This window comes from Notolepis coatsorum (assembly GCF_963971535.1).
Source record: "Notolepis coatsorum genome assembly, chromosome: 19".
Lineage (NCBI taxonomy): Eukaryota > Metazoa > Chordata > Actinopteri > Aulopiformes > Paralepididae > Notolepis > Notolepis coatsorum.
Window position 1 is genome coordinate 70,812,726 of NC_140183.1, and position 22,771 is coordinate 70,835,496.

General features: G+C 47.9%; 1 protein-coding gene across 1 annotated transcript in view; it reads right to left on the minus strand.

Moving 5' to 3' along the window:
• Window positions 1-788: 788 nt before the first annotated feature.
• lars2 (leucyl-tRNA synthetase 2, mitochondrial) overlaps window positions 789-22,771 on the minus strand; it is a 175,418-nt gene continuing 153,435 nt past the window's right edge. Inside the window, 1 exon segment of the mRNA XM_084335979.1 lies at window positions 789-1,091. Within this exon segment, the coding sequence (XP_084192105.1) occupies window positions 912-1,091 (180 nt within the window). The 3' untranslated portion in view covers window positions 789-911.

A 22,771-nucleotide genomic window follows, 5' to 3' on the forward strand; every position in this document is an offset into this window, starting at 1 on the left:
CTGTATTGTCCCCGAACCATTGTACATTTAGTAATTTAGTTGACGCTTTTATCCAAAAGCGACTTACAAGTTCCAATACCAGTGTCAGATCGGGTCAGTACTAGGCTAAAACAGGGTATTGGGAAAATCTGTTGTACAGAACACATTGTACTTGTTTTTATTAATTTTGTGAAGTCCTTTCTAGCTGCGTCGTACTATACATAGTTATCATATCATTATAGATCATTCAGAACAGGAACGCTGACTAACAGCAGCGATGACGTTGTGGTTGAGTTCCTGTCCCCACGTCACCGGCACCAATGGCTTCCGACAACAGCACTGTGTGTGAGACGAAGGGTTCCGGGACCGTAGTAGTAGTTCTAGAAAGCCCAACGGACCGCTGCGTGGCATTGGAACGGCCCAGCTGTGGTCGTGGTTGAGCGCACACACAGCGGCCCCATGTATGGTGCCCAGACAGCTCGGTGACAGCGGAGGCAGCGGCAGAGCACTGATAAGCCAGAGCCACGGAGCAGACGGCCAAGACGAGTGAATGTGTGTGTGAACCGTAGCGTGTTGTTGCTGTAACTGGTGTTGTGAGACAACGGAGGAATGTGACGCACGCCTGGAATCTCCACTTTGTTGTGGTTGGGCTGTAGGTCTGCTGTGGACTGATTGCAAAATACCCCGTTTCACATCATCACAAATGGGCCTTTCAAATTATGAAAACCGAATGCAAACAGAGAAATAAATAGAAATGTCTTTTTATTATATTTACAAAGTATATTTGTATTTTGTATAAAAGTAGCTTTCATCTAATTTGCAACACACAAAAAAAGTCCACAAGTCCAACTTCTATGTCCTTCTATCTGTGTGCCGTAGAGTCTCTGATTGACAACAGACATTTGCACCTTTCCATGGCCACTCCGTAGACATCACTCGTCGACGAGGAAGTTGATGAGGGCCGTCCTGGGGGAGAGGAAGGCCCCCTTGATGGTGCGGTTGCCTAAGAGACGCTGTCCAAGCGGGCTTTCCAGAACCAGCCGCTGGACCTGCTCGGCGTCCTGGGACAGCTGTCGAGGCACCGGCACCGTCCCGCACGGCTTGTTGTTGATCTGAGGAGAAGCAGAGAGGAGACAGGTGAGATGAGAGAGACTGCAAATCTGCTACGAGACCCTGCTAATCTGGGGAGAAGCAGATAGGCTGTATGGTGAAAGCTGAGAAGTGGCTAGAAAACGATTCTCGTTCCCACCTCGGCGAATTACACAATTTTCACTTTGGGTGAAAGTTCGATTGGTGTAGATTTAGGAACAAAAAGTTCTCCATTGACAAAATAGCACATTTTGCGCAATCATTTTCGTAAAGTCGGGACGAGATCTTTCCTCGCGAACGGATATTTGGTCACTGCAGTTTTATCTGACACAATTGGTGCGAGTTCGGTCACGTATCTTGCGCTAGACCAATAGCAGCTCTCCTTGTTGCCAAGTTACAGACAACAAGAGATTTGTGTAAACAGTAGTAATGGAAGCAACTGAAAGGCAGTACTCATCGACGAGTACAGAAGACGACGAAAATGGAGAAAAAACACCTTCTAAAGTTCGCAAAAAGGTTTCGAAACAATGTTATATGCATCTCACGTCCGTTCAGAAAGAAAGTGTACAAGATTTTACACAGACACGGTGGGATAGATAAAAACTCTGTCGAGCGGTGGCTTAAGTTGCCAGGAGAGAATCGTATCATTGCAGATGCATACAAACATTGTTTAGAGATCGAGTTTGCCAATGTTCCCGGGGATGCTGGTTTTCACGCTACTTGCTATAGGCGTTTTATCGACAAAAACGCTTGGATGCAGCTGCGAAATGGGCTATGTGTTCTGCAGCTCAAGATGTGGAAGCAGAGCCAGAACTTATGGCTCTACAAGTGAAAGTCCTCTGAAGAAACTTCGATCCAGGACAGGCTTACCAGCTTTTGTCGGACCTGTACTTCCAGTCTTGTGCATCATTTGCAAGAAAAGGGACAAATATGTGACTGTGAAGGGCAAACGCAAGAGGGACCATCTATCTATGGCTGAAACATTGTCTGCAGGTATGAAAAAAAGCCTAGCTACACTAATGTGAAAAATACACTATTTGATGCTGTGCTGAGATACAGTTTAGCTGTGTTTTTATAGTTGACATAACTAGCATTCTAGTTTTCTTCAGATACTGTATGTAGTTTTACTACTAAATCTCATAGTGATGTTTAAAGTATGTTAGCTTCTGTTAACCCCCCCCCTCCCCACCCCCCCACCCCCCCACACATATATATACTGGGGGAGGGGTGCATGCCTGTGTCCTTGTGGCCAGTTTTCGTTTTGTTGTCAGGGTCAGTTTAGCTTTTCAGAACGCAACGTAATGGCAGGCAAGTTAGACATTTTGTTTTTGCCTCGTGAGCACTCTGATGTATATACATGTAGTACAATGCCAAAGCAGTAGGTGGCAGTAGGTGGCGAACATGAAGGCAATTTTCAACCAATCAGAAAAGTTGAATGTGCCAATACACTTCCTGCAAAAAATCAACAAGTCCACCATCTTTAAATGCCTCACGTGAGCCATTTAGCCAACGTAGCATTTATTTTTCAGCAAAGAAAGTGCAATAAACAAAACGGATACATTCACAAAACTAACATCAACACAATTGACCACCAAGAGCGGAGTTTTAGTCTCAACGTTAGTAGGTAGCTAACCTTAGCTCACGTTAGCCAGCCAGCACAAAACTGATGATATAAGGAGCTATCAGTAGCTAGATAACATTAGAGACAACGCCTCATGTATTAAACAAAGGTGAATAGATGACTGGGCCATTTTGTTTAATGCTTGTTATGTTGAAAGAGGAGCTCTGAGCTAACAGGGTCTCAAGTTTCTCAAGTTTCTTTAATAGTTGTCATACAGAAGTACAGAATACTTTTGTACAAAATGCTTCTTACTGTTGCGCTCCAGAGACTGTGCAAGACAAGATAAGTATGAAATAAAAACATAGTAAAATTAGAAGTAAAAAAAGAGGTCACAGTGTTCAGTTTAGACATATGTACAATGTTCGATGCAGAATAGACGTAGTTACCATACAATATACAATACTGTGCAGTGTACTAATATACAATACTATATAGTGCAAGGCAGAAATGGAGAAATGGGACGAGGTGCAATTTAGGTGTACGAGTTGTAGTGCAAATCCTTTATCAATAAATATAAAGTGTAAGTGTGTTTGTGTGATCTAAAGTGTGGAGAGTGGGTGCTGCAGTGTGTTGTTTGTTTGAGTGAGTGTGTGCGTGTGGGTGTGTGTGCTGTGTGCATTTGATGGTTGTTGCATAGTGATTATTGTTCGTTTAGCGATTATTGTTCGTTTAGCAGCCTGATGGCCTGGGGATAGAAGCTTCTTCTGAGTCTTTCTGTGCTCGCCTTAAGACTCCGGTATCGCTTGCCTGACCGCAGCAGTTCAAAGAGGCAGTTGTTCGGGTGGCTCGAGTCCTTAATAATTCTCTTAGCCTTCCCCTTGCACCGCTTGATGTAAATGTTCTGGAGGGTGGGAAGCCCCCCTCCAATTGTGCGTTCGGCTGAACGTGTCACTCTTTGTAGTCTGCTACGGTCTTGTGCAGTGCTATTCCCAAACCAGGAGGTGATGTTGCCGGTCAGGATGCTCTCTATTGTACATGAGTAGAAGTTCCTAAGGATCTTCTGACTGACTTGGAACTTCCTTAGGCGCCTGAGGAAGTAGAGGCGTTGTCGTGCCTTCTTCACAACACTGTCAATGTGTGTGGTCCATGTCAAGTCCTCGGATATGTGGGCTCCGAGGTACTTGAAACTGTTCACTCTCTCAACCGGTGCCCCGTCGATGCTGAGGGGGCTGTAGTCCTTGACCCCCGACCTCCTGAAGTCCACAATCATCTCTTTTGTTTTGCTGACGTTCAGGGAGAGGCAGTTCTCCTGACACCACTGTGACAGGTTCTCTACCTCTTCCAGGTAGGCCCTTTCGTCGTTGGCAGAGATCAGGCCCACCACTACTGTGTCATCAGCAAATTTGATGATGGTGTTGTTGTTCCGCTGTGCTACGCAGTCATGTGTGTACAGGGAGTAGAGGAGGGGGCTCAGAACACAGCCCTGGGGGGCCCCTATGTTGAGCGTGATGGATGAGGAGGTGCAGTTGCCGGCTCTTACCACCTGGGGTCTGCCCGTCAGGAAGTCCAAGACCCACTGGCACAGGTCATAGTTCAAGCCCAGGTCCCTGAGCTTGGCTATGAGTTTGGAGGGGACTATGGTATTGAATGCTGAGCTGTAGTCGATGAACAGCATTCTCACATAGTTCCCCTGCCTCTTGTCCAGATGTGATGCTGCTGTGTGCAGCACATGGGCTATGGCGTCCTCCGTGGACCTGTTGGGGTGATATGCAAATTGCAGAGGGTCCAGGTTGATGGGGAGGGAGGAACAGATGTAGCCCTTCACTAGCTTCTCAAAGCACTTCATGGCTATGGAGGTGAGGGCTACAGGGCGGTAGTCGTTGAGGCAAGCGGGCGTAGATTTTTTGGGTACAGGGATGATGGTGGACTTCTTCAGACAGGTGGGGATGACAGCCTGTTCCAAGGACAGGTTGAAGATGTCAGTGAATACCGGGGCCAGTTGGTCGGCACAGACTTTTAGGACGCGGCCGGGGATGCCGTCCGGTCCTGCTGCCTTCCTGATATTCACTTTTTTAAAGATCCGTCTGGTAGCTAGGTAGCTACGGTAGGTAGCTAACGTTAGCTCATGTTAGCCAGCTGCTCATGCAATCGTTAATGCTAGCAGAATGAATGGATGTAAACTTTATTTAACAGATTGCAGAATGGGTACAATACAATACGGCTCAATACAAACAATTGTTAAGGGAATGCAGACTGTTGTAGCTTGGACTGGGCTCCTTATAACAATAACTTGACAACACATGGTAGCTGCAGCTATTTGGGACAGCTCTGCTGTAAACACTGGAAATAACCGTGCGGGTCTCTTCTGCGCATGGGCGTTGAGCAACAACGGCTCCGTATCCGGCTCACGCAGATTACATGGCAGCATTGTCGGCGAGTTTTGGCGAGTATCCAAAACGGAAACACCTTTTCAGCGTTGCCAGTAGGGCAACGCGTTATCCTGCAAAAACAGCGTTTCTTTTTAACTTGGACAGCAAACATAATCATTCAGCAGATCTGCGCAGGTTTTACTACGGCCTCGCCAAGCGCGTTGCATGGCGGTTAGAATGTTGTCCGACTTGCTCTGGAAATCTCACAAGGCGAGGCGCGGAACTCTCGCGGGAGTGAGCCACGCACAGCCTTCAGAGCGAGGCTCCACAGTACCTCTCACCCGGCTGCTCCATGCAAACCCATGATGGGGAACGACTTGCTGTCGTCGCGCAAATCGCCTATTGGCTCAGAAAAGTTGTCACCACCAGCCACGCCCACAAGAGGAAGTTATGAGACGTTTGATTGATTGATTGATTGATTGAAAACTTTATTAACCTGTTAAGCCTTAAAGGAAAACTCCAACATTTTGGGAAATTTGCTTATTTGCCATCTTCCCTGGAGTTAGACAAGAAGATACATACCTTTTTTGTCTCTGTGCATGCATTTAGCTTAGGGAACAGCCGCTCCGTTAGCGTAGCTTAGCTTCATCACTGGAAGTGGGGCAGAGTTGTAGCCTCAAGTTCCCTACAGTTCCCTACAGTCACGAAATACACTCCAAATACAACTCCAAAATGTTCCTGTAAACATGTTGTGACCTGTGTATTTACCACATGGAGTAATAAAAAAAATTGAATTCGACATTTACGTTTTATAAGCAAATATACTCTGAAAACTCCAACATTTTGGGAAAAAATTTAACTTGTGTATGTATGTGACGAATAAACCTCTTGAATCTATTTTTGTACCTGCATTCTATTTTGTCTTTAAATGGAAAATAAAAAGGTTAATGAGTAACTTATTGATTTGTAAATTGTTTGACAGTATTCCATTATTCCAAATGAATTATTAATACATTTGTCATTACTATCCACTGAACTGTTTTGTGTACGACCTCAATCTTTAGAAAATTGTACCAGCATCTTTAATATTGCAGGTTGGGAATCACAAAGTAAAGTGTTTTTGATACAAATGTGCTGCATGCATCACGGAATGTGTGTTTATGGAGGTTTATTGAATAATTGCCCCGACAGGACGTCATGCATCGGTGTGAAATGCTGTGTTGTTGGTGTAGATAGAAGGCGATATGATTTAAATGTACAGTATGGTTAATAACACGAACGCTATCGCCCGTTTCACAGCTGTATTCAATCGATTGCCTATATCAAGTAGCGTATATGCATATAACGTTAGAATGTGTTTGTTGTCCATTTGCGTCGAGATGTACTCCGTGAATGACACGATAACATCACGCAGCTGTTTACACAATCTCTTGTTGTCTGTAACTTGGCAACAAGGAGAGCTGCTATTGGTCTAGCGCAAGATACGTGACCGAACTCGCACCAATTGCGTCAGATAAAACGCAGCGGTGACCAAATATCCGTTCGCGAGGAATAATAATAATAATAATGCAGGACCTGTTCAGAGGTCTTTAATTGGCATGCAATTATCCTCAACGTTTAGCGATTAGCACACACGGTTAGCACACACACACACCGGAACACACACGCATGCATAGTCTCTTGTAGGATCGCCGATGCGATTCGTCTCTGCGATTAACCCATCCCGTCGCCCTAACCCCCAAGGGCAGCCGGGAGCAGACAGGCGTCGGCGAGGGCCGCGCCAGGGGACCAATCCATGTGCTCCTGCCCGTCTTCGTCAAGGACGCCACAGCGTTAGCGATCTGTTGTTGTGCATGTTTTTCCATTGGGTTTATCTTATCGGGGGGGAAACCCTTGCGAGCACGGGGAGAACATGCAAACTCCACACAGAAAGGCCTGGGAGATACCCCACCTAGGTACCTGGCATCATGGAAACTTGGTCCCCAAGCGGGAATCGAACCCTGGACCTTCTTGCTGTGAGGCGACAGTGTTAACCACTACACCACCGTGCCGCTAGGAAAGATCTAGTCCAGACTTTACGAAAATGAAAATGATTGTGCAAAATGTGCTATTTTGTCAATGGAGAACTTTTTGTTCCTAAATCTACACCAATCGAACTTTCACCCAGAGTGAAAATTGTGTAATTTGCCGAGGTGGGAACGGGATGAAACGATACAGCCTTCACCATACGGCCTAGGAGAAGCAGAGAGGAGACAGGTGAGAAGAGAAAGACTGCAAATCTGCTACGAGACCTGTTAATCTGGGGAGAAGCAGAGAGGAGAAGCAGAGAGGAGACAGGTGAGATGAGAAAGACTGCAAATCTGCTATGAGACCCTGCTTCAGCGTGTCTGCATAATAGAGATGCAGCGATACCAATACCAGTGTGAGAGATATCGGGTAAATACTAGGCTAAAACACCCTGAAACCAGAGACCAAGAGCCTTGTGTAACATGTCAGAAAGCAGAAGCAAAGTAATTAGTTAAATAGCTTTTGCTTAATAATGCTTTGAAATAGGAGATTTCTTTTTTTTTATCCACTTTTTCTCCCATTTTCTATATTTTCTCCCATCCCAATTTCGTATCATCCAATTCAACCCTCCCCTGTCATGAACGCTGTTTCTTGCCTCCCACAAGCCGGCTGCAATGTGGACTAAGTCATACATAGCACAAGTCCCCTCCGGTACTTGAGGTAACAGCAGTCGCATCTTTTCACCTGCGCAGCTCGATCTCTCAGTGGCGAGGAGTAACGCGTGGGAGGCTCACGCTGCCCCCGACACTTCCTGATTCTACTGCGCAGGCGCACCAACCGACCTGTAGGAGATGCGGTCCACAACGCCCGATCCCCACCCTTCAGTTTCCCTCCCCGTAATACGGCCAATGTGTATTACTGCGGACGACCAGCTAAACTGAAAACAATGTGGAGAGCTGGATTCGAACACGCGAACCCAGCGTCTCCACATTGGTGGCGAGTGCCTTGCCCACTACACCACCTAGCCGCCCCTGAAATAGGAGATTTCTGAAATATCAAGTCAAGATGATATGCTGGCCAGTTTTCTCCGCTGTCTTACTGAGGATGAGATGATATGAAACACTGTTTGCTTGTCATCCAAACAATTTTACATTAACAGTTTGAGTCATACCAACATTTTGAATTGATTGTACAATTCAAACAACAACAATTTATATACAGTTTCATGGCGTTAAAACCTGTTTTCTGTGCTGTACGGAACACCGTTGGTCGGTCATTTAATTTCAAACCTTTATTTTAACTCAAAGAAAGTAGAGGTTGCCCTCATTTGCAAGATGTCGACTTACATGCCAGTTAAATAAATATTTTAAATGATGATCTTCCGTACAGTCAGAGGAGCTAGGCTACTTTTCTCTTTCTGCGTCATGCCCTCGCTCTACCTAGACGCCACCCCTCACCTAAACCAAGTAAACTATTTCCATATGCGAGAAGTTAGAACACGTCTGCCATGGAGAATCGTGTTCTGTACATGTACACTGTGCATGTAATCCGAGCCACTTCGGAACAGACTGTTTGCGGTAGATTTACAGAAAGTCATATCCTTTTTCCTGCTGGTCACTGTATGTTTCACGCACACGACACGTATGTCCATTTGGGTCACAGTACCAGAAGCTCTTTCTCGTCGGAGAAAAAGACAATTTGTTATGTGTGCAAGATAAGATATTCCTTTATTGATCCCCTTGGGGAAATTCGGGCATCATAGCAGCATGTAAACAATTAACTCTGACTATAAGAATATGAGAAAAGTAAACAGTGTAATCAAAGGTGCAGATGAGGGTCTGTATGCCCTATCAGTTATATCATACGTTACAATAAATATAGGCAATACAGAATTAGAATATAAGGTCCAGTATACACAAGGTGCAGTATACACAAGGTGCAGTATACACAATGTGCAGTATACACAAGGTGCAGTGTACACAAGGTGCAGTATACACAAGGTGCAGTATACACAAGGTGCAGTATACACAAGGTGCAGTATACACAAGGTGCAGTATACACAAGGTGCAGTATACACAAGGTGCAGTATACACAAGGTGCAGTATACACAAGGTGCAGTATACACAAGGTGCAGTATACACAAGGTGCAGTATACACAATGTGCAGTATACACAAGGTGCAGTGTACACAAGGTGCAGTGTACACAAGGTGCAGTATACACAAGGTGCAGTATACACAAGGTGCAGTATACACAAGGTGCAGTATACACAAGGTCCAGTATACACAAGGTCCAGTATACACAAGGTGCAGTATACACAAGGTCCAGTATACACAAGGTGCAGTATACACAAGGTCCAGTATACACAAGGTGCAGTATACACAAGGTCCAGTATACACAAGGTGCAGTATACACAAGGTCCAGTATACACAAGGTGCAGTATACACAAGGTGCAGTATACACAAGGTGCAGTATACACAAGGTCCAGTATACACAAGGTCCAGTATACACAAGGTGCAGTATACACAAGGTCCAGTATACACAAGGTGCAGTATACACAAGGTGCAGTATACACAAGGTCCAGTATACACAAGGTCCAGTATACACTAGGTGCAGTATACACAAGGTCCAGTATACACAAGGTGCAGTATACACAAGGTCCAGTATACACAAGGTCCAGTATACACAAGGTCCAGTATACACAAGGTCCAGTATACACAAGGTCCAGTATACACAAGGTCCAGTATACACAAGGTGCAGTATACACAAGGTCCAGTATACACAAGGTGCAGTATACACAAGGTGCAGTATACACAAGGTCCAGTATACACAAGGTGCAGTATACACAAGGTGCAGTATACACAAGGTAGTCTGTTGTGAAGGATCAGATTAAACCGAATATATATATTTATTTATGGATATATATTTAATAGTATTTGTATATCGTTTGATATCCCTTGTATATTCTTTGTACATATACACTGAATATCCCTTTAGTCTACTACAGCCCATAATAGTTCATTCTCTCATTGGACAAGAACCTGGCGCCAGCAGACAAGCCCCTTGAGTCAAGTTCAATAGTGCCGACGAACATGTCCCAACTAGCCCCGGTTCCGCGTAGGAATACGGCTACCGAAATACGAATGGTACTATTTGTTCACCGTGTATATAAATAGGGCGCAAGTAAAGTAGAACTTTCTTTTAGTCCATTAGTCCTTTACCCTCCAACCTAGTAACAGACGTGAAGCCTCACCCACGACCCACGTGTGGTGCAGTATGGCCTATTTGGCCCCAGAATAGGCATTGAGACCTTGTGTAAATTCATAGCTGAATTGTCATAGTTTGGCACTGTACCGTCGAGTGGGACGTATTTCTATTAAGTTAATAATAGTCTATTATGTATGGTGCATCGTGCGGTATCGAGTTCTAAAGTGAGCAGCACCCCCATCGTTTCCTCGCGTTATCTAGAGTCTTAACCAGGCTGGGCAGACCATGCGTGGTGCTTTCATCCAAGGAGTTCTGGGCGAGGACGAGTGGACCTGCACATTGGATTACCTACCCGGACGACTGCTGAGCCTATACGGCATGGAATATCTATTTGCTTTGGGTGCTTTGATTTGTGGAGCGGATAACAGCCAACGCCGGTGAGTGTTGGAATTACCCCCGAGAGGAGCCCAGGTGAGACGGCGCTCAACCCAGACCGAGGCCGCCTCGCTTCTCCTTCGTTGTGGACCTACAGCCTACAGCTACCGTCTACAAGAGGGCCCAAGTGTATTCATCTGTGGATCAAGATCCTGCGGGCACTGTGTTCTGTACCTGAATTCTCCCCAGGAATCGTTGGCCAGATGGGATGCAGCTGACGGCTCTCCAAACCCCCCCCCCCCCCTACTGACTTACAACCAGCAGGACCCCTTTAGTATCCCGCTATAATCCTTAAGTACCATCGCTATAGTTCCCTAAAGAACCAGGTTGTATACTTGCTTCCTGCGTAACCAGAGATTGGACATTCAGTGTTGATTTGCCTACGAATACTCATTTGCCTTACAAGTGCATTCAAATCACAAATGTAATTAAGTGAATGTTGTATATACCTTTTGCTATATTAAACCTTCGACTGTTATATTTGTGTGGACCTGATTTCATATGTGGGAAAGTGTTCATCATACTTAGATATCGTGTACTGTATGGCCAGAAGTTAAAGTACATCAAGCGGTAGTGGTTTAATGATACCATACTTATCAATACAGTCAGGGAATTGTACCCCTCAGTTACAATTGGTCCTTCGAGCCGGAGGGTAACTAGTGTAATATTAATATAGTGTTATTAATATTGAAATGGCCTATGATGAACACTCCACGAAACGGTCCTCCTAACGTAGAACGCCCGCGGCGCAGACGACAGACACCTCAGTACTTAGAGGATTACGCTGTCAGTCAACTACCTAGCCTTCTACAGACGGTAAACGCGGTAAAAGTAGAAAGTAAAATTATGTCTGACCTTAACGACCAGGTTACCCCGACCACAGAGGCCCTAGTGGGTTCTAATGTAACTGACCAAGCTCACGGTGGGGACCAGGAGGGAACAGACATGCCTTTACCCCCCGCCAATACCGAAGAAGCCTCACCCACGACCCACGTGTGGTGCAGTATGGCCTATTTGGCCCCAGAATAGGCATTGAGACCTTGTGTAAATTCATAGCTGAATTGTCATAGTTTGGCACTGTACCGTCGAGTGGGACGTATTTCTATTAAGTTAATAATAGTCTATTATGTATGGTGCATCGTGCGGTATCGAGTTCTAAAGTGAGCAGCACCCCCATCGTTTCCTCGCGTTATCTAGAGTCTTAACCAGGCTGGGCAGACCATGCGTGGTGCTTTCATCCAAGGAGTTCTGGGCGAGGACGAGTGGACCTGCACATTGGATTACCTACCCGGACGACTGCTGAGCCTATACGGCATGGAATATCTATTTGCTTTGGGTGCTTTGATTTGTGGAGCGGATAACAGCCAACGCCGGTGAGTGTTGGAATTACCCCCGAGAGGAGCCCAGGTGAGACGGCGCTCAACCCAGACCGAGGCCGCCTCGCTTCTCCTTCGTTGTGGACCTACAGCCTACAGCTACCGTCTACAAGAGGGCCCAAGTGTATTCATCTGTGGATCAAGATCCTGCGGGCACTGTGTTCTGTACCTGAATTCTCCCCAGGAATCGTTGGCCAGATGGGATGCAGCTGACGGCTCTCCAAACCCCCCCCCCCCCCTACTGACTTACAACCAGCAGGACCCCTTTAGTATCCCGCTATAATCCTTAAGTACCATCGCTATAGTTCCCTAAAGAACCAGGTTGTATACTTGCTTCCTGCGTAACCAGAGATTGGACATTCAGTGTTGATTTGCCTACGAATACTCATTTGCCTTACAAGTGCATTCAAATCACAAATGTAATTAAGTGAATGTTGTATATACCTTTTGCTATATTAAACCTTCGACTGTTATATTTGTGTGGACCTGATTTCATATGTGGGAAAGTGTTCATCATACTTAGATATCGTGTACTGTATGGCCAGAAGTTAAAGTACATCAAGCGGTAGTGGTTTAATGATACCATACTTATCAATACAGTCAGGGAATTGTACCCCTCAGTTACAATTGGTCCTTCGAGCCGGAGGGTAACTAGTGTAATATTAATATAGTGTTATTAATATTGAAATGGCCTATGATGAACACTCCACGAAACGGTCCTCCTAACGTAGAACGCCCGCGGCGCAGACGACAGACACCTCAGTACTTAGAGGATTACGCTGTCAGTCAACTACCTAGCCTTCTACAGACGGTAAACGCGGTAAAAGTAGAAAGTAAAATTATGTCTGACCTTAACGACCAGGTTACCCCGACCACAGAGGCCCTAGTGGGTTCTAATGTAACTGACCAAGCTCACGGTGGGGACCAGGAGGGAACAGACATGCCTTTACCCCCCGCCAATACCGAAGAAGTAGTCCCCGACCAGCTCCGGGAGGAAGACAACCCTCCAGAGGTGGAACCCTGCACGGAACAAGATGAGGAGAGCGCCGAGGAGATAGAGCTCCAGGACTCCCCAACGAGTACAGCCAGGAGCGGCTCACCTCTACAAGCGTCTTCCCCCAGCGAAGCGGAGAGGATGCTGTCACAGGCGTTCCTCGTCAGCCTGACAGCCTCTACCGAACGCGATCGACTCCAGGGTGAACGCGATCGACTTCAGGGTGAACGCGATCGACTCCAAACACAGCAACGGAGCGAAGAAGAGCACATACGCCTGGAGATGAGACGCCTTCAGACGGAAGAGAATATGGCAAGAGACCGGTCCGACACCCAGCGAGCCGCTGACGGTGCCCAAAGAGAAGCAGAGCGCGACATCGCTCTCATCCAGCGCGAAGCCGAGCGCGACAGACTACAGGGCGAGCGCGACAGACTACAAGCGCAGCTAATGGAGCAGCTGATCACCAAGGCAACACCCTCTCCCTCCGCCAGGGGTTCAAGGGCCTCGTCGAGACAACAGTCAAGGGCAGCATCCCCTAACCGACCAAGCGACCCTGAACTTGACCACCAGAGAGAGCCTATACCCCCCGCAGACCCCCTTCCCCGACCGGTCCAAGTGAGACCCAGCTACAAGGAAGGAGCAGCATACACTGCGGAGAGGCTAAATAAACGACTACAGGATCTAGAGGACCTGACAGAAGAAGAAGAGGGAGAGGAGGAGAACCAAGCCCGACGACAGCACAGTACTCCACCGGACCAGGAGGTCCAGTACAGCCCAGGCTATACCCCCGCGGCGCTGCGCTACAGACCCCCGACTCTATTCACGGGTGAGCATGACGCACGACCAGCCCCGAGGAACAGCACCTGGACCAGCGGGCCATGGTACCCTGCCGGTACCAGCCCACAGAGAGGCGCAAGAGGAGACTCGCCTAGGAGGCCTCTCTCCCAACGCTCACCGATGTGCCAGCCATCCACGGCGTCATACATTGGCACACCGACGTTTCCAGACTTCACCCATGAGAATCGAGCACAGTACACGGAGCTCCGGATGTGTTTAGAGACAATGATGGTGGATGTCGTTGACGAACGCCACAAGTATGCAATATTACTGAAGCACCTGAAAGTACCCCGAGCGCACAATATAGCGCTAGCCTATGCCACCTCTACGACCCCATACACCGCGGCTCTAGCAGCGCTGGACCAGAGATATGGACGTATATGGGATTACGTAATCCAAGAGATAAGGCATATTGACCGCCTACCCCCAGCAACAGACAATAGCTCACTGGACAACCTGTCTATAAAAGTGCAGTCCCTGGTAGGGATGCTGGGAGCGCAACGAGAAAAGGGTATGCACGAGCTATACGCCAACTCTAACGTCGAGAGGATTTTAGAGAAGCTGCCGCCCGCCAGACAAGAGCGCTTTAGGCGGCAAAGAGACCACCGTGATCCTAACGGTCCCGAACCATCCCTCCTCGATTTAGCCGACTTCCTGACGAGAGAAGTCAGCAGCCTACGCTTGGATACATTCGTGCGGAGCACACCAAGCTCCAGAGAGGGACCTAGGAGAGTAAACGATGGAAGAAGATCAGTGACTGTCATGCACCAATCAGAATCAGTACCGAGCAGTAAGAACCACAGTACCCCCTCGAGAAAAGAGAAGTGGAAGATGGTGTGCCCGTACTGCGAGAAGGAACACTGGCTGTCACAATGTGACCTGTTCAAGAAGATGAATGCAGAAGAAGTGAGTCAATGGATAAAGTCCAACAGGCGCTGTTACCGATGTGCGCGCAGTCACATGGCAGCCGAGTGCCGCCTAAAGAAGAGGTGCAGTCGGTGTGACGGAGCCCACCTAGATGTCCTACACGACAGTAACAGAAGAAAGCCTGCACCTGTACCCTCGAGCAGCACAAAGGCAAGTGTCATGTACATTGACCCCGCCAGCAGCAGCGGCGCCCAGGTGCTCTTAAAGGTAGTCCGTGTAACATTGAGCCACCAAGATAAAGTCATGGACACTTACGCCGTCCTGGATGACGGGTCAGAGAAGACCCTTCTCCTCGCATCCGCTGCGGCCCAGCTGGGACTGCGGGGGAGCGAGAACCAGATGACGATTCGGACAATAAGAAGAGATTTAAAGACGATAAAAGGCGAGAACGTCTCCTTCACTATCGCAGCAAGCGGGCAGCCAGAGAGACGGTATAGGATTACAAATGCTTTCACCAGCCAAGAAATAGGACTATCACAGTACACCTACCCCATCGCCAAACTGATGGATAAATATGTGCACCTGCGTCAACTACCTATCCCGCTCATAGACGGCGCCACCCCGACCCTGCTGATAGGCTCCGACCATGCAGACCTCATAGTCCCGATAGACCGGGTCCATACAGGACCCAGAGGCTGTCCTGCAGCAGTCGAGACCCGCCTAGGATGGACACTACAAGGCCCCCTCGCTAAATCTCTCAACCGAACAGCAGCCACTAGCTGCCTCCACTCCAGAGTGACAGAAGAAGACACCACTCTCCTGCAGCATGTCGAGAGGCTATGGACACTAGAGACAATGCCCTTTAAGAACGAAAAGAAAGACATTCGTTCTAAAGAAGACATTTACGCCATAAACCTCCTCGAGCAAGGGACAAAGAGAGTCACAGTCAGCGGAGTGATGAGATACGCAACTCCACTCCTGAGGCAAGAGGGAATGCCCACCTTTCACGCCACGAAAGAAGCTACGGAGCGGTATCTATTGAACACAGAGCGGCGCCTAGCCAAAGACCCCGCTCAAGAGAGTGTGTACCGCGCTGAGATGGACAAGCCAATCACAGCGGGACACATAAAGAAGATTGACTGGCGACGCCGTGCGCTGCTCCGCGCCTCTCTGATCAAAGACGGCTTTGATCTCCGGCAGCAGGCCAGCAGCGACCCCCCAGTATTGCGCAGCCTCTCCCCCGCGGACAAGGCAGCCAGTAGCAAGACCTGGATGGCGACCATCCCAGGAGAAGCCCAAGAAATGACACTAGGACTAGTCTGGCACTTCAAAACAGACTCGCTCCACTATAGACACAAACCCCTGACCACGGAGCAGGGAAGGTCGACGGCGATACCGACCACCAGACGGAGTGTGTACAGAACACTCGCCAGACAATATGACCCGTTGGGATGTATTCTACCTTACACCACCAGGGCAAAGATGATTGTACGAGCACTATGGGACAAGGACCAGGGCTGGGACGACCCAATACCCGCACACCTTGCCTCCACATGGAGAGAGTGGGAGACGGAACTCCGCTCACTCCCAGGCGTCAACATACGCCGCAGCTACTTCCCACCCACAGTGAGGCCAGAGACATGCAAGATGGATCTACACGTCTTCAGTGACGCCTCCGAAGTAGCCTATGGATCTGTGGCCTACTTGCGTGCCCAAGAGAAGGGAGGAGAGATACACACCGCTTTCATCCTGGCTCGCTCAAGAATAGCCCCACGAAAGCAACAATCTATCCCGTGTCTAGAGCTCTGCGCAGCCCTAGCAGGAGCGCATCTAGCCACGTTAATCCAACGTGAACTCACCATCCCGGTGCAAAGAACAATCTTATGGTCAGACTCTACGACAGTACTCACATGGATCAAGTCTGATTCATGCAGATACAAGGTCTTCGTGGGAGTCAGAGTCACAGAGATTCAAGAGTTAACAGAAGCAGCAAGCTGGCGGTATGTGGACACCAAACACAACCCAGCTGACGTCATCACCCGGGGAATGTCCCTAGATGACCTCACCCGTCACAACATCTACAGTGACGGACCAGAGTTCCTCAAGCTCCCGGAAGAAGAGTGGCCTACGCCCACCCCACGGGAAGCGAGTAAAGAGGAGGCTGAAAACAAGAAACCTATGTTCTGTGGATTGAGCACAGTTGCCTCCACAGACCCCAACATAGATGATTGCCTCACCCTACAGAGTGCGCAGCTAAAGACATTCCTGTGGCACCACCCAGAGATTCAGCCCACCACTGACATTTCAGCAGCTGACTACGAAGAAGCAGAACTTCTTCTACTACAACGAGCCCAGAGAGACTCGTTCCCCGATGAGCTAGACTGTCTACAGGGAGGAAAGCCCGTCCCATCAGACAGCAGACTGCTCCACCTGGCACCCGAGAGTGACGCCCATAATCTCATCAGAGTGGGTGGTCGTCTGCGGAGAGCCCCCGACCTACCGGATGACATTAAGTACCCGATAGTCTTGAACAGCCGACACAAGGTCACAGAGCTGATCATAAAGAAATACGACGAGGATGTGCACCACGCAGGAGCAGAGAGAGTCTTCGCGGAGATCAGACGTCGCTATTGGATACTTCAAGGGAGAGAAGCAGTGCGACGCTTCCAGCGAACCTGTCTAGACTGCCGAAAGTGGCGCGCGCAGCCCAGCATACCCCGGATGGCTGACCTACCTCCCTGTCGCCTCCGACTCGGCGACAAGCCCTTTCACTCCACAGGCATGGACTGTTTTGGCCCGTTGTATATAAAGAAAGGAAGACGAACCGAGAAGCGGTGGGGTATTGTATTCAAATGCATGACCACCAGAGCGATACATATCGAACTCCTTCCAACCATGAGCACAGACTCATTCCTTATGGCCTTCCGAAGATTCACATCGCGGAAAGGAAAACCGTCTACATTGTTGTCTGATCACGGGACAAACTTCAAAGGCGGAGAAAGAGAGCTGAGAGAGAGCTTCCAAGCTATGGGCCCAGAACTTAAGACCCACCTCGCTCCATCCCAGATTGACTTCCAGTTTAATCCCCCGAACGCACCCCACTTCGGTGGAACCTGGGAACGAGAAGTACGTTCTATAAAGACAGCCCTGTACGCCGTGCTTGGGGCCCAGACTGTGGCGGAAGAAGTCCTAATGACAGTCCTCATGGAGATCGAGGGAGTATTGAACTCCAAGCCTCTCGGTTACGTCTCAAGTGATGTAGCAGATGTCGACCCAGTCACCCCCAACACACTCTTGATGGGGCGGCTGGACCCCGCGCTACCCCAGACAATGTACAGGCCTGAAGAAGCGAACGGCCGAAGAATGTGGAGGTACAGTCAAGTACTGGCCGACAAGTTTTGGAATAGCTTCCTACTCCACTATCTACCGTCTCTACAGACCCGCCAGAAGTGGGTAAAAGAGAGAGACAATTTGACAGAAGGAACAGTCGTCATGATTATCGACCAGTCACTACCCAGAGCTATGTGGCCGGCTGGCCGCGTAAGCAAAGTGATCACCGGTGCCGATGGCAAGGTCCGAGCAGCTGAAGTGCTCGTCCAAGGGCGGACTTACACACGACCCGTGGCGAGGCTAATAGAACTGCCAAGACTCCCAGACACTATCGATGACGACCATGACCCCACGACTTTGTGAGTTGACTGACCCTTACAGCGGACCTTGAGTGGTAGACAGTGCGGTTAATCTGTCTCTGCTTAGCTAATTAGGTGGGACTAATTAGGGGGCGGCTGTTGTGAAGGATCAGATTAAACCGAATATATATATTTATTTATGGATATATATTTAATAGTATTTGTATATCGTTTGATATCCCTTGTATATTCTTTGTACATATACACTGAATATCCCTTTAGTCTACTACAGCCCATAATAGTTCATTCTCTCATTGGACAAGAACCTGGCGCCAGCAGACAAGCCCCTTGAGTCAAGTTCAATAGTGCCGACGAACATGTCCCAACTAGCCCCGGTTCCGCGTAGGAATACGGCTACCGAAATACGAATGGTACTATTTGTTCACCGTGCATATAAATAGGGCGCAAGTAAAGTAGAACTTTCTTTTAGTCCATTAGTCCTTTACCCTCCAACATAGTAACAGACGTGAAGCCTCACCCACGACCCACGTGTGGTGCAGTATAGCCTATTTGGCCCCAGAATAGGCATTGAGACCTCGTGTAAATTCATAGCTGAATTGTCATAGTTTGGCACTGTACCGTCGAGTGGGACGTATTTCTATTAAGTTAATAATAGTCTATTATGTATGGTGCATCGTGCGGTATCGAGTTCTAAAGTGAGCAGCACCCCCATCGTTTCCTCGCGTTATCTAGAGTCTTAACCAGGCTGGGCAGACCACGCGTGGTGCTTTCATCCGAGGAGTTCTGGGCGAGGACGAGTGGACCTGCACATTGGATTACCTACCCGGACGACTGCTGAGCCTATACGGCATGGAATATCTATTTGCTTTGGGTGCTTTGATTTGTGGAGCGGATAACAGCCAACGCCGGTGAGTGTTGGAATTACCCCCGAGAGGAGCCCAGGTGAGACGGCGCTCAACCCAGACCGAGGCCGCCTCGCTTCTCCTTCGTTGTGGACCTACAGCCTACAGCTACCGTCTACAAGAGGGCCCAAGTGTATTCATCTGTGGATCAAGATCCTGCGGGCACTGTGTTCTGTACCTGAATTCTCCCCAGGAATCGTTGGCCAGATGGGATGCAGCTGACGGCTCTCCAAACCCCCCCCCCCCCCCCTACTGACTTACAACCAGCAGGACCCCTTTAGTATCCCGCTATAATCCTTAAGTACCATCGCTATAGTTCCCTAAAGAACCAGGTTGTATACTTGCTTCCTGCGTAACCAGAGATTGGACATTCAGTGTTGATTTGCCTACGAATACTCATTTGCCTTACAAGTGCATTCAAATCATAAATGTAATTAAGTGAATGTTGTATATACCTTTTGCTATATTAAACCTTCGACTGTTATATTTGTGTGGACCTGATTTCATATGTGGGAAAGTGTTCATCATACTTAGATATCGTGTACTGTATGGCCAGAAGTTAAAGTACATCAAGCGGTAGTGGTTTAATGATACCATACTTATCAATACAGTCAGGGAATTGTACCCCTCAGTTACATAGTCCGTACAGGTTGCTGGTCAGTGAGCGGTTGTTTACGTGTTTATGTGGTCAGGACATGTGTCTGTTCGGGAGGGCTGGAAAACAGGTCTGCGAGTGCGGCCTGTCACTGCTTCTGGACGAAATAACCTTATATGTCCGAGCAGGGTCAACGTTTCAGCAACTAAAGAAATATGAACTTAGAAGGACCATACGGGTGTAGTGATATAGCTTGAATCTATCTCACGTTAACAATGAGGGAGCCTCTCATCAAAGAAATCGACGCACGCATTGTCATACGGAAAACGGTGAGTTCATGAACCTAAAGAAGGAAGTACATGCGCAGAGAGAGAGAGAGATAAAGAAAGAGAGATGTTTTGTAAGGAGCTACCTCTGTTAGCATGACCAAGAGATAATCTTGGGTAGGTTTCTTCTAGATAAATTTTTTTTTTATTGGTCTTTTTCCCCCTCCATTTTCCTCCGATTTTCTCCCATCCCAATGTTAGTCATATGCCAATTCCCAGTCCCTTCCTGGTCGCTGCGCACTTACCCCCCACAGTCAGATCATCTGGGAGAGTGGAGGCTACCACGTGCTTCCTCCGACACACGTCCAGCCAATCACCGCTTCTTTTCACCTGGCAGCGCGGATTCTCATCGAGAGGGCGTAGCGTGTGGGAGGATCACACTATCCCCCTCAAGTCCTATCCGCGCTTAGCAGGCGCCCCGACCGAACTGTAGGAGTCGCTGTTTACAACGACCCGGACCCACCCCGCCAGCTTCTCCCACCCTCTAATACAGCCAATTGTATTAGTGCAGACGGCCAGCCAAGCTGGTGACAACCCCGGAGCTGTGAGCTGGATTCGAACAGGCGAATCCAGCTCACAGCTCCGGGGTTGGTGACGAACGCAATCTCCGCTCGGCCACCTAACCGCCTTTCTTCTAGATAATTCTATGGTTTTTCCCCATAAGGTTTGCATTAAAAAAAAGATAAACAAAGCAAACATCTAGAACAGTGAGCTACGCTCAGGAACACAGTGGAGGGTAACATAAAAGATGTGTGCTGATATGTAGTAGACAAGCTATAACTCATAATATGGTCCTTTAAATCTTTAGATTGGCACCCGTGTAACTGACGTTTTACATTGAGCTTCGAATGGGTTTCATAGTCGCCAGGGTCATGAAACTGGATCGGAACACACGAGAAACGCATAAACCTTCAATTAAAATCAAAATATAAAAATCATACAAGGTTTTCACCCGACAGCAGCTGTATATGTGTCTTTGTGTGTGTGTGTGTGTGTGTATGTGTATGCGTGTGTATGTGTGTATGCGTGTGTATGTGTGTGTGTGTGTATGCGTGTGTATGTGTGTGTGTGTGTGTGTGTGTGTGTGTGTGTGTGTGTGTGTGTGTGTGTGTGTGTGTGTGTGTGTGTGTGTGTGTGTGTGTGTGTGTGTGTGACCACTCCATCGTTGGACTGCCCTGTGGGACAAGCCCAAGGCTGTGATTAGAGGACGGAGGAACTTGAGGTTGGGCTCAACTGGGCTGAGGAGGCCCACAAGAAAGAACCCCCGGACTAAAGCAGAACACCAATGGCAGCTTCATCATGCAGGTGCCAGGGGCTCATAGACTACAGAGAGAGAGAGAGAGAGAGAGAGAGAGAGAGAGAGAGAGAGAGAGAGAGAGAGAGAGAGAGACATAGAATACACATGGAGAGAGAGAGAGAGACAGAATACACATAGAGACATTGAATAAACATAGAGCGATACATAGACTACACATAGAGAGAGACATAGAATACACATGGAGAGACATATAATAAACATAGAGAGAGACAGAATACACACAGAGAGAGACATATACTACACATAGAGAGAGAGACAGACTACACACAGAGAGAGACAGACTACACACGGACCCTCAGCTGTCAGAGGTGTACCCCTCCAGCTGACTCGTTCACAAATTGTAGGTCGCTTTGGATAAAAGCGTCAGCTAAATGACTCAATGTAATCTCGATCATGAGTTCATGTGTCAATCAGACCTTTATTCTATATCATATTTCCATTGGAGAGATATCTGGTCATCAGTCTCAGGGGTTCTCGTGTGTCTGAACCTTCGACACCTTGTACGGTAGATGCTCATAACTCACGGGATCTGATGGAGATTACAATGTGCCAACCTGTGAGCTGTTGACCTCGCCTCACTGTGTCATAGTCTGGTGTGGACGGTCTCATTTCGACAACATGGACATGATAAACAGACCAAGGTTCATTTCAGGACAGCACATACATACATACTGGTCCAAACTGTTACCTAGCAACAGAATCCCAGTAAAACCGTCGATAAGGACACGAGGAAGAAGACGCTCTCTTTTGTTTAGAGAATGTTCTCCAGAACGCTGGAGCAGTCGCCACAGTTCTGCAGGTTATCAATGCATTTCTGTCAGATGTGGTGAGTCTTGATGAACCAGCGCAATATAAACACCTATAGCATAATGAACAACGGATATGAACTCATATCAGGGCTTTCCCCTAAACAATGGTATAGAGGCGCAGTGCCACTATGACCACGTGGTAAAAGAAAAAAGAAGAATGTTTAAATTTTCTTTTGCAGTGAAAGCTTCAGCTTAGAAACAGATATTGTCTAATATGTGATTGCTCTGTCCTCTGTTCCACTGTGTGTGTGTGTGTGTGTGTGTGTGTGTGTGTGTGTGTGTGTGTGTGTGTGTGTGTGTGTGTGTGCGTGTGCATGCATATGTTTTCGTGTTCAACGTTAAACTATTGTGCAACCTTATACACTGCACTTAATGTTTTTAAGTTGCAGCAAATGGTTTTCTTTATTGCAAATTCTTTTGCCTCCCGGATGGGGGGGGGGGAGGGGGGGGGG